At 38.7% G+C, this 13,460-nt stretch overlaps 1 protein-coding gene across 6 annotated transcripts in view; it reads left to right on the top strand.

The window, feature by feature from the left end:
- The window catches only part of CMSS1 (cms1 ribosomal small subunit homolog), a 384,418-nt gene extending 371,278 nt beyond the window's left edge, over positions 1–13,140 (top strand). For all 6 annotated transcript variants that reach the window (XM_082696018.1, XM_082696023.1, XM_082696022.1 and 3 more), the window contains 4 exons: positions 2,711–2,771; positions 3,207–3,294; positions 10,476–10,564; positions 12,834–13,140. In XM_082696018.1, coding sequence (XP_082552144.1) covers positions 2,711–2,771; positions 3,207–3,294; positions 10,476–10,564; positions 12,834–12,917 — 322 coding nt within the window. In that variant the 3' untranslated portion in view covers positions 12,918–13,140. The remainder of the gene's footprint in view (positions 1–2,710; positions 2,772–3,206; positions 3,295–10,475; positions 10,565–12,833) is intronic.
- Positions 13,141–13,460: the final 320 nt, after the last annotated feature.

Genomic DNA, 13,460 nt, shown 5'->3' on the forward strand with positions numbered 1-13,460 from the left:
AGAAATAATATAAGCAATGATGAGTGGGAAAAAATAATGGAAGAAAAGATCTAATTTAAAATAATAACAAGAAAAAATAGACTACCAAGTAATAAACCTACCAAAATCCATATAAAGAAAATATTACATAAGCAACTCAGATCTTTTTTTAAGAGGTGGTGGGGGCAGGGAGAGGCAGAGGGAGAAGAAGAGAGAGAATCTTAAGCAGACTCCATGCCCAGCACAGAGCCTGATGTGGGGCTCCATTTCACCACCCTGAGATGGTGACCTGAGCTGAAATCAAGAGTCGGAAGCTTAACTCTCTGAGCCGCCCAGGTGCCCCACAACTCAAAAGATCTTAAACAAAAGGGCATACAATATTGCTAAATAGGAAGAATCAGTGTAGGGATGCCTGGGTGGCTCAGTTGGTTAAGCATCTGCCTTTGGCTCAGGTAATGATCCCAGAGTCCTAGGATTGAGTCCTGCATTGGGCTCCCTGCTCAGCTTCTACTTCTCTCTCTCCCTCTGCCGCTGTCCCTGCTTATACTTGCTCGTTCTCTCTCTGTGTGTGTCAAATAAATAAATAAAATCTTTAAATTTTAAAAAAAAGTCACTGTTGCAAAGATGCCTGTTTTACCTAGAATAATCTATAAATTTCACAGATTCCCAGTGAAACTTCGGTAGAACTGGTTTTCTAACTCAATAAGCTAAGTTCAAAAGTTAAAGATAAGCTATAGTTCTAAGTTCATAAGAGAAAATACAGAAGAAAAATACCTGGGGAAATTCTGAGGAAGAACATTAGTGAGTGGATACTATACCTATAGTATCTACCAGATTACCAATAGATATGTTACCAAGTCTCCCTAATTCAAACAGTATGGAACTGGCATACACATGACAGATCAGACCGGTGGAACAGAATTGAAGTTCAGAAATAGGCCTATATGCATGTGAAAATGGAGCATATGGCAAAAGTGACAAAGCAGACGGGAAAGATGGATTATTTAATAAATGGTGTTGGAACAACTGGGTAGCCATCTGGAAAAGTAAAGTTGGATCCCTATCTCACTTCTCATACCAAAGTAAATTCCAAATGGACCGATTTTAAATATAAAAATTATGTTTTAAAGATAATTTGTCAGTGCTTTACTAGGTGCTTTCACATACCTTTTCATTTACTGTAGTTTTTGTAGAAAAAACAAAAAGGCTTCCAAGGGATCAGTGTTAACATTGATTTTTCAGAGAAGGGCCATCAGAGTAAATTGGGATTTACTGGAACTAGCCCTATTCCAGGGCCAGGCTTTGTACCGGCTTTGACAGGAGACAAAACAAAGGAAAGTTCAGGTCCTGGAGAAAATAAATTAAGGTGCAAATGTAGACTTTCAATAGTTACTTGCATGTATTTTTCTAAATGAACTAATCTTACAAATTTATAAAAGTGGTTAAGTTCTTCAAACTCTCCTTTCCCCACGAGGCACATACATTAAATTGTATCACACTGACTCTCAGTAAAATAAAAGTGTTTCTTGCAACTATTTCTGCTCCAAACACAATTGATCTTCAAGACTCCATCTGTTTCTGGGCAGCTATACTTTCTGGTTCTGAAGTCATAGTAGTTCACATTGACTTTTCAGTGTTTTAAAAACTACAACCACAGAGTTCATTTCAGATTCAAACATTAATGGCAAAGGGGTTGGCCTGGAGATGGCCTCTTAAAAACAAGCTGTCACATTGATTTGGGCTTTTACTGTACATAAATACCATTCTGAAGGGCATAAAAGCCCTGTGTTGTCACACTTCATTTACCAATTCTGTGTTCTGTGTCTTTGGTAATATTATGATCTACTTCAAGGTTAGGTGATTTGCAAAAAGAGATTTCTGAGCTCGCACAACAAGCCCTATTCATAAAAACTAATGGTGAATAATTCTAACTTTTATAAGAATACCTATTCTTTACTATCTTGCAAATTCATATATTCCTACAGTCTTACAAATTCATATATTCCTACATTTCTCAAAACATAATAATATATATAAAAAACAATAATATTTGCAAGCATATTCTCATGTTCTATTCCCAAACAGCAACTAAAGGATTGATTGTTCTTTTATACCTGTTGATGCCAGGAGCATTAACACCTATAATATTTTGCAGAAAAGCTCACTCTGCTAAGTAGATAAAAGTGGGGGATTCCTCTGATTGCAAGACATAAGCTTTCTCCTCCCTGTCATCTCATTCCCAGCAACCCACCCGTGGCAGTCACATACAAACTTTTGTAGATGCCTTTGGGCTCCACAGAGCATAGGCTGACATCACTGCTCCAAGATACTTCTTGCAACCAAATTTTGTATGAGAACTATACTGCAGAATTTAAAAATGAGTTCTCTGCCAGGTACCTGAAATATGGAAATTCTATATTACAAATGAAGGGCAGATCCATAAGTTTCAGTTATCAAGGAAACCTAAGTAAAGTTAACCTTGTGTATGAAAAGTAGAAGCCAAACCAGATATATGCCTGAATAAAAGGATCCCTCACTTTCCTTCCATCCATGGGCCAACCTGAAAATCTCAGTGTTTTGTATAGGTGTATATTTACATATGCATATGCTCATAGTTACATACTTAAACACATATATTCTCTTTAAGGCAAGACATAATACTTAAGTAGTCAACGTGGCCTGCAATGAGTAAGTTTTCTTAGGCATTAATCTTTTTTTTTTTTTTAATTAGGTCAATGACAGCATTTAGAGGAGACAGCAAAGTTATGAAATTATTTGCAAAACACATTAAGGTAAGTAAGGGCCTGTGGTTCCTGATAGGTATTGTAAGTTATCCTTAAGGGCTGCTCCTAGCTTTTTCTTAACTCCTTAGCAGGTGTTTTCTTTGGTGCCTTCTTATATAACATACTTAACAACTGTTGTGTTCTTTACATCCCCTGCCCTTAGCATGCCCACCTCCCCCAACAAAAGTCGCTACTCCTCTGTGCTCCAAGATTCCTGCACAGAAGCTGAGGTTTGACCCCTGGGTTCTCTGAAGATTTGCCAGTTTTAGAGAGTGATGCTTTTCTATCTTGATGTTAATTAACTTTCTTTGCACTGGAAGTTGGGACTAAACAAGAGTAGTCCTATTTGCTTTTTTACTTCTTTAGCTTTTGGATGAAATGCCTATGATTGCCCTTTCTAATGACTCTTCTTGCCTTTCATCTCCTTCATCTTGAAATAAATAGGTCCAAGAGCAGGTAAAGTTGCTGGAGAAGCGTGTGGTACACCTGGGCGTAGGAACACCGGGGAGAATTAAAGAACTCGTTAAACAAGGTATGAAAAGAGGCACTCATATGCTTACTCAGAACTGGGACTTTCCCTTTTAACCCATGTGAGTTTAGGAAACCACATTTGTGATGCAGTGAAACCAGATTTCTGTGTTCATCTGGGAGTTGGAAACAGTCTTTTGTCAGTAAATCTAGCCAGCAGGTATAGTGCAATAGGGATTAATAGTAAGGCTTGTGGTGAACTGTGGTACATGTGCCCACCTAAATATATTCAAACTCCACTTGCTTTAAGCAGGTTAGTGGATCCATAATTCATTCCACCAATCTGCAACCTCTAGAATTTGTAGAGCTGGATGAGTTAGTATATCCCTCTTAATTAATTGAATCTTGGTTCCCAAGACTGCCATTTCAGTTGAAGTTTTCATATAAAACATGTTGAAACAAAAATGCAGTTTCTATGGATGAAATATAAGTATTCTAGAATATTTCTCCCAAATGCATTTCTCTTTTAGTACTTTACCAGAAAGTATTCCAGACGGCGTCCACCAGTAGGTTTTTATAATTTGTTAGCTTTCTTAAAGTGAATAGCCTAAAACTTGTTAATGTGCTGATGATCTTATTACCTGTTTTACCTGCCAGACTGATTGAAGATTTCTTTTCAATACTCATTTCCAAATTATTTACTTAATATAGTAATAGAACTTTGTTTTATGACTGGAGCTATTCATAGATAGATAGATAGATAACAGAAATGGGTTCATCAATGTAATGACCCAATATAAAGATGGGCATTTGCCAAGAAGCAAACAAAAGCTTAAAATACTTATGTTTCTTTCCAGATGAAAGCCATCCAGGGTTAAATGAACCCACTATATTAAAAAGGCTGTGCAATTACAAAGACGTAACAAACTTAGCAGCTCCAGACAAGGAATGGAAACGTTTTTTTTTTTAGTTCATACTTGCACTGGTCTATGCTAAACACTCTTAGGTGTCTCATTAAATATTCATGGTACCCGTGGAGGCTAGCATTTTTATTTTTTAGAAAACCCTGAAGCTCTGAAGGGTGAAGCGGCTTTCCCACAGTTTCTCAGTCTAGGCTTTCTAGTTCCGGAGCTTCTCCCCTCAAGGAGCTTCTGATCCTTGAAGAAATAAATGTACATAGATGGAGACTGAGGACATGAGGCAGTAAATGCCAAGGGCCAAATGAGCATTTCCAAGTCCTATAGGAGTTAAAATACATTGTTATGGAGGCTGAATCTGTGTGGAAGGCTTTAGAGAGGAAAGGATCTTTAACTGATCTTTAAAGTGTGAGAAGGAAAAAAAAAAAAAAAAAAAATAAAGTGTGAGAAGGATTAAAATAGGATCTTTGAAGTACAGAGATGTGAGAAAAAGCAATCAGGAATGGGAGAACTGCTAAGTCAGAAGAGGACAGGCAGATACACCTGACTGAGATACAGGGTTGAGGTTACAAGTCCCTATTATGAATTCAGTCCAGAGTCAAATCCCAAGTCCAGCCCTGTGACCCTGGCAAGTTACTTAACCTCTCTAAATCTGTTTCTGTATTCAAATGACAGAGGTGGTGGTAATATCTTCCTCAAAGGATTGGTATGATAATAAAATGCCAATAAAGAGTTTGACACAATGAGTTTCACACCCTAAGAAATCAAATGTTAGTTTTTATTTTTATTAAAGAAACCAACTTTCTTGGTTGGAAACTTCACGGACTTTCGTAGCTGGTGATTCGGTTGGAAAGAGTCAGTGTGGAAGGAGGGTCTTAAACACTAAGCTGAAAAGTTTGAGTTTTTGCCTTATGGACATGGGAGGACATTGAAGTGAAGGAACAGATGAGAGGTGCACATAGCATATTTGTGAGACATAGAATTGGGAGAGTTTGGCTGGCCAGCAGGAGAGCCCAGGGGTAAACCCTGCTTCTCCCACAGCTCTTAGCCAGAGATTCACCTCACCTCTCTCTAGAATCGAGGTGGTTTCTTGTGTGTCACCAAGGCCCCATGCAAAAGAGTCATTCTTCTCCATATTTAAAAAGAGAGAAAGGGAAAGAGAGAAAACAAAGCTCTACCTATTGTTGAAATTTGATTTCCATAGAGTTGTGAGGTCTCACTGTGAAAGCTTATTTTATTTAAGAAGTGGAAAAATCATTTAAGGAGCTGTTGATTCTTTCTGCTCAGCAAGGAGTCTGCTTCTCCCTCTCCCTCTGCCCTTCCCTCCCCCACTCATACTTCTGTCTCTGTCTCTCTCCCTCAAATTAAAAAAAAAAAAAATCTTAAGAAAAGGCGGGGGGAGAACAATTCTAGCCCTCTAGAAACTGGGAATCTAACAAAGCTGAGCAAATGTCACATAACTCATTCTATGTAGCTGTTTATGACTTAAGATGTTTATATATATTTGATATATTAAGGAACGTTTCCAGACTTCCAAAGATATCCCATGACATTGGGGTCTGAACAGTTATAGACAGAAGTATATTGTTTTAATTTAATAATGAAGGAGATTTTCTAACAATAAGAGCTTTTCAACAATGCAAAAAGGTATAGAAAAGAAAATAAATCACTTTGAGTTAATATTGAATATATTTCCTTTAGTCTTTTTTCTATGTATTTATATATTTTTATAAGTGGAAATCAAACAATATGTAATAATTTTATAACTTGTCTTTTCCACTTACATTTTTCAACTCTTTTTCTTTTTTTAAGATTTTATTCACTTGACAGAGAGAGAGCAAGAGAGCATAGGCAGGGGGAGTGGCAGAAGAAAAGGGAGAAGCATAATAAGAGATGAGGAAGGACACTATATCATACTCAAAGGGTCTGTTCAACAAGAAGATTTAACAATTTTAAATATCTATGCCCCCAACGTGGGAGCAGCCAACTATATAAACCAATTAATAACAAAAATCAAAGAAACACATCAACAATAATACAATAATAGTAGGGGACTTTAACACTCCCCTCACTGAAATGGACAGGTCATCCAAGCAAAAGATCAGCAAGGAAATAAAGGCCTTAAACGACACACTGGACCAGATGGACATCACGGATATATTCAGAATATTTCATCCCAAAGCAACAGAATACACATTCTTCTCTAGTGCACATGGAACATTCTCCAGAATAGATCACATCCTCGGTCCTAAATCAGGACTCAACCGGTATCAAAAGATTGGGATCATTCCCTGCATATTTTCAGACCACAATGCTCTAAAGCCAGAACTCAACCACAAAAGGAAGTTTGGAAAGAACCCAAATACATGGAGACTAAATAGTATCCTTCCAAAGAATGAATGGGTCAACCGGGAAATTAAAGAAGAATTGAAAAAAATCATGGAAACAAATGATAATGAAAATACAACGGTTCAAAATCTGTGGGACACAACAAAGGCAGTCCTGAGAGGAAAATATATAGCGGTACAAGCCTTTCTCAAGAAACAAGAAAGGTCTCAGGTACACAACCTAACCCTACACCTAAAGGAGCTGGAGAAAGAACAAGAAAGAAACCCTAAGCCCAGCAGGAGAAGAGAAATCATAAAGATCAGAGCAGAAATCAATGAAATAGAAACCAAAAAAACAATAGAGCAAATCAACGAAACTAGGAGCTGGTTCTTTGAAAGAATTAAGAAAAGGGAGAAGCAGGCTCCCTGCTGAGCAGGGAGCCGGATGTGGGGTTCAGTCCTAGGACCCTGGGATCATGACCTGAGCCGAAGGCAGACACTTAAACTGAGTCACCCAGGCACCCCTCCACTTAAAATATCTTATGAGGACTTTCTTTGCCATGAAATAGTTTTAATTTTTTTTGTTTTTAATGGCTGCATAATATTCTATATAATATTCTACTGTTTTTTATAGTTTTAGTGAGACATAATTGACATATAAACTTGTATTACTCCAGTATGTACAATATGACTTTATACATATATAGTGAAATGATTACCACTATAAATTTAGTTAACATCAATCACCTCAAATAGTTATAATTTTTTTTCTTGTGATAAGAATTCTTAAGATCTATTCTCTTAGCACCTTTCATATGTAGGGTAAAGTATTAACTACACTCACTGTGCTCCACATTACATCCTCAGAACTTATTTACCTTACTACTAGAAGTTTTTACCTTTTGACCACCTTCTCCCATTTTCCCCAAACCACCACCCCCCACCTTTGACAACCACCAATGTGTTCTCTGTATCTATGAGTTGGATTTTTTAGATTCTACATTTAAGTGAAGTCATGCAATATTTGCATGACTGTTTGACTGATTTCATTTAGCATAATGCCCCCAAGATTCATCCCTATTATCACAAATGACAAGATTTCCTTCTCTTTTATGACTGAACAATAGTGTGTGTGTGTGTGTGTGTGTGTGTGTGTGTGTGTGTGTAACCTTTTCTTTTTTCATTCTTTTGTTGATGGACACTGAGGGCTGCTTCCATGTCTTGGCTGTTATAAATAATGCTGCAATAACAGGGGTATATATATCTTTTTGAGATAGTGAGTTTACTTCCTTTGGGTATAATCCCAGAAGTGGAATTGCTGGATCATATGGTAATTCTATTTTCCATTTCTTGAGAGTTCTTCCATACTGTTTTCCATAGTGGCTACACCAATTTACATTCTTACCAACAGTACACAACAGGTCCCTTTTCTCCACATCCTCTTCAGCACATATTATTTCTTGTGGGGTTTTTTTGGTAATAGTTATCCTAGCAGGTGTGATGTAATATTTCATTGTGGTTTTAAATTACATTTCCCTGATGATTAGTGATGCTGAGCATCTTTTCATGTACCTGTTGGCTATTTGGATGTCTTCATTGCAAAAATAACTATATTCATTTCCTCTGTCTATTTTTAAATCAGATTGTTTGGTTTTTTTGGCCACTGATTTGCAGAAGTTTTTTATATATTTTGGATATTTATCCCAAGTGTGTGTGTGTGTGTGTGTGTGTGTGTGTGTGTGTGTGTGTATAATGGTAGGATACGTGGATTATTTATAATTTTTTGCTATTATAAATAATACTGCAGTGATAATCTTTGCAATTACTATATTTAAGTTTTGGGTTTTTTTTTTTTTAAGATTTTGATTCTAAAGTAATCTCTAGACCTAGTGTATGGCTAGATTAAGAGTTATATACTCTACCGATTGAGCTAGCCTAGTGCTCCACTAACTATATTTATGTATTTTTTTTAAGAATTTATTTATTTATTTGACAGACAGAGATCACAAGTAGGCAGAGAGGCAAGCAGAGAGAGCAGGGGAAGGAGGCTCCCCGCTGAGCAGAGAGCCTGATATGGGACTGGATCCCAGGACCCCGGGATCATGACCTGAACTGAAGGCAGAGGCTTTAACCCACTGAGCCACCCAGGCGCCCTTATGTTTCTTATGTATTTACTGAGATTTGTCATAGAAAGAAAAATATTTTAGCAACTAGTAAGCATTTTATTTTATTTTATTTTATTTTATTTTAAAGATTTTATTTATTTATTTGACAGAGATCACAAGTAGGCAGAGAGGCAGGCAGAGAGAGAGGAGGAAGCAGGCTCCCCACTGAGCAGAGAGCCTGATGTAGGGCTCCATCCCAGGACCCTGAGATTATGACCAGAGCCGAAGGCAGAGGCTTTAACCCACTGAACCACCCAGGCGCCCCAAATAGTAAGCATTTTAAAGCTCCAATTATATAATGCTCAAGTGCCTTCCTGAAAGGCTGTATCTGTGTGTTCTCCCACCAATAGTAAGTTATTTTTAAGGGAAGACTACCAATCCATTGTCCTTCTCAAGTTATCTTTTTTTTTTTTTTAAGATTTTATTTATTTATATGACAGACAGGGATCACAAGAGAAGCAGGCAGAGAGAGAGGAGGAAGCAGGCTCCCTGCTGAGCAGAGAGCCCGATGTGGGGCTCGATCCCAGGACCTGGGATCATGACCTGAGCCAAAGGCAGAGGCTTTAACCCACTGAGCCACCCAGGTGCCCCTCAAGTTATCACTTTTAATTTTGCAGAGAGAATTGTATTTTTTTAAGATTTTATTTGTTTATTTGAGAGAGAGAGAGAGTAAGAGAAATCAAGAGAGTGGGGTGGAGGGCAGAGGAAGAAGCCGATTCCCCACTGAGCAGGAGCCTGATATGGGGCTTGATCCCAGACTCAGTCTCCACTGAGTACCCCACAGAGAGAATTTTAAATAAGAGGCATTATGGGGGCACCTGGATGACTCAGTCAGTTAAGCATCCAATTTTTAATTTCAGCTCAGGTCATGATCTCAGGGTCATAGGACTGAAGCAGGTCAGGGAACACTCAGTGCAGAGACTGCCTGAGAGTCTCTCTCTGCCTGTGCCCCTCCCCACCACTCAGGTCCCTGTGTGTTCTCGCTCTCTTTCTCGCTCTCTCAAATAAGTAAATAAATAAAATATTTAAACAAGTAAGAGGAATTATAAGAAGAAAAGTCTTTGGGGCAGAAGGGGAAATATTGAAATAATCACAGAGAAAAGTTGAGGGGGAAGCGCTGCAGAGTAAAGGAAGGCTTCAGTTATGTTTCCACATGTAACATGAAACAGCTTGGGGCAATGGAAAAAACATGGGGAGTGAGAAAAACTGTGCCAAACTCTGAGACCTCTGAGGGACAGACTCTGAGGTCTCCTCCAGCCCTCATTCTGTAATTATCTCTAGATACAGAGGAAGATAGTAGAAATGGAGTCCTTAAGTGGTTTACTAGTCTTCTCAAATGATCACAGACTTTGAATAAAGCCTATTCATATTTACTTCCTTTTCTGTCTAAAATTAACCCCTGAACCCCACCCTCATCCTTCTGTCCATTCGCCTCCTCACAGTCATTCACACTGCATTGGACTCAACTCCTCTGAAGGGCCACGACCCAGGCTGCAGGATCCATCTTACCAAATTCCTGTCAGGAATGAGACTTCACCCTCTGGGGCTTCCTGAAATGGAGGTTTGGGATTGTTTCTTTGCCCGCCCTTGAGCAATTGACAAGCTTAGCAGCTTCTCTGCTTCCCTCAGAATCAGTGATAAGATTGTAAGGAAAGCAATCTGAGTGCTGTATTTGTTTTCCATCAGCAAGGGCCACCTCCTTCAGTGTGCAGAGATTAGTTGCTGGGGGAGAGGACAGCAAATGAGGCAAAAAGCAACCAGGAGACTAAAAAGTCATTTGAATAAGCTTATGTCATGAGGTCTTTGCTGTAGCAACTCTCTCTATGTTTCTTTCAGGTGGCCTTAATTTGAACCCCTTAAAGTTTCTCGTTTTTGACTGGAACTGGAGAGATCAGAAGTTGAGGAGAATGATGGACATTCCCGAGGTACTGTGTAACCAGCAATTGTTTTTAATCTTTTTTTCTTCAACTTGAACTTGAGTTCAGACATGGGGAGCAAGCACATTCTGGCCATTGAAATGAATTCTATCTTTTAACTCTGAAGTAACTGCAATTACAGAGTCTATCTCACCCGCTTAAACCTAACTGTATCCTTTCCCTTTGTTTTATAGGAATCAGCTTTGTTTCTTCTTTATATGACCAGGGGTCTCTGCCCCACTGGGGACCACATCTATATTGTACCTTTGAGAAACAGGAAGATCTGGAGGACTTGGCACATTTTTGTGTGTTTTGCTTTAGAGAGACATAGTCATCTTTGTCTTTCATCCTTAAAAATGTGTGAGGGAGTAGAGGCACAAACTTGCCTTGTGGCCTGCATCTCCCATGCCCCAAAACTCACTTAATAGAGAGTGCTATTTTGTTTTTGTTTTAGTAGGGAAATTACTTTGATGTCTCAGTGTATTAAAACTGATTAAGTGCCTTTGTGGCCACAGCATTAGCTCATTCTGTATTATAAAAGTAATCCAGGGGCATCTGGGTGCAGTGGGTTAAAGCCTCTGCCTTCAGCTCAGGTCATGATCTCAGGGTCCTGGGATCAAGGCCCACATCAGGCTCTCTACTCAGTGAGGAGCCTGTTTCCCCCTCTCTCTCTACCTGCTTCTCTCCCTACTTGTGATCTCTCTCTCTCTCTGTCAAATAAATAAATAAAATCTTAAAAATAAATAAATAAAAGTAATCCATTATCATCAAAATGTGAAAAATTGACTTGCCACCTACTGTGTATCATGGGACAATTTTTCAATCTAGCCCAATGTTTAGAAGTATCTGTTACAGAGGCACCTGGGTGGCTCAGTGGGTTAAGCCTTTGCCTTCGGCTCAGGTCATGATCCCAGGGTCCTGGGATTGAGTGCCTCATTGGGCTCTCTGCTTGGCAGGGAGACTGCTTCCCGCCTCTTCTCTCTCTGCCTGCCTCTTGCCTACTTGTGATCTCTGTCTATCAAATAAATAAAGTCTTTAAGAAAAAAAAAGGCATCTGTTGGAGAGAGAAAAAGATTTATCCAATAATAAAAATGGCTGCCAGTCATCAACCTAATTAATCATGGCAGCGACTATCAAAGAGATTTGGAACTAATCCTCCAAACATGCTGAATAAATTAACTTATCACTTAAAACTATATCCCCAGAATGACCAACCTGATCATGATTGATCAGTGAGTTACTTCAGACATCTGTACAGGTTAAAAGACAATTTTTTCAGTTTCCTACACACATACACAAATATGTGTGCGCACACGCACACACATACACCTATGCCCTGAACTGACTGGTTTTTTTATTTTAATGTTAATTTTTTATTTTTTGAAGATTTTATTTATTTATTTGACAGGCAGAGATCACAAGTAGACAGAGAGGCAGACAGAGAGGTGGGGAGAAGCAGGCTCCCTGCTGAGCAGAGAGCCCGATTCGGGGCTCGATCCCAGGACCCTGAGATCATAACCTGAGCTGAAGGCAGAGGCTTTAACCCACTGAGCCACCCAGGTACCCTGTGACTGGTTTTTTAAAACCAGTTCGCAAATTTGATGTTAGGAACTTAAGTCTATATCTGATTATTTCAGTTATAATGTGAAACCTGAGTAATCCACTGAAAGTTTTCTAAATTTAATGATAAGGAGAAATTGTGTCAAAGAAAAAACCTTGTCACCCAGTTATTTGTATTATGTTGATGTCATCATTATCTGCTATTCTATATTGAAATATGTGTGCGATCTCACCATACTTTGGGTATTCTGAAAACCTTTGTATAAGATTTTTTTTTAAGATTTTATTTATTTATTTGACAGAGAGATCACAAGTAGGCAGATAGGCAGAGGGAGGAGGAAGCAGGCTCCCTGCTGAACAGAGAGCCCGATGTGGGGCTCCATCCCAGGACCCTGAGATCATGATCTGAGCTGAAGGCAGAGGCCCAACCCACTGAGTCACTCAGGCGCCCCTATATAAGATTTTTTTATGAGATTTTATTTTGAATGGTTACAAAAGGGCCCTTTAATGAAATGGATGTTTTATTAAGTACCTCTTCCTTTACTTAAGTAAATATTTCAATTCTGAATAAAACACAGGTTAAGATTTTTACCCCCCCTGATTCTGGCTATAACAGCTACACAAATATTAGGAAGTCCAGTTGGTTGAATTTATTCACCAAGACCATCTTTTCTTGATCTTAACCTTTTCTTTTTTTTTTTCCTTTTCTCTCATTTAGATAAGAAAGGAGGTTTTTGAACTTCTGGAAATGGGAGTCCTCAGTCTATGCAAGTCTGAATCTTTGAAGCTCGGCCTTTTCTAAGTCTGGGTCCTAATGAAAATTCCAGTTTTTATGGTGGGATTTGCATCTCATTTAGTAGCTCTGGAATATTGCAAGGACTCAGTAAATATCAGCTATTGTTTTATTATGTTAACTGGATCACCCCATGAATCACTAGAAATTTTTGGTGGAGATTCTTTGACAGAAATGGAGCTATCCTTTGCCAACTTCTCTGTATAATAAAGTATCACCAGCTTGTGTATGATTTTTTGTTAAGCAGACAGTTTTTCTTTCACCAGCTGACCTCTCATGTTACTTTGCAGAAGGGAAAGAGCATCTGTGCAACCTTAACCAAGCCACTTTCCTCTCTGAGCCTTGGTTTCAAGAGCTGCAAAATGGGAACGATCCCTCCTAGGATTGTTGAGGCTTCCATATGACAGTACTCGTGGAACAGACTCCTAAACTGAAGCCTGGTACTAGTGTGAAGGGTGCAGTGGTGCTGATAGAAAGAGTTGTGGGTGTATGTGGCACTTGGCAAATATATGGAAGATAACAATATAACTACAACTATCTTAATTGTTTTGT

This window comes from Mustela nivalis (assembly GCF_964662115.1).
Source record: "Mustela nivalis genome assembly, chromosome: 1".
Taxonomy (NCBI): domain Eukaryota; kingdom Metazoa; phylum Chordata; class Mammalia; order Carnivora; family Mustelidae; genus Mustela; species Mustela nivalis.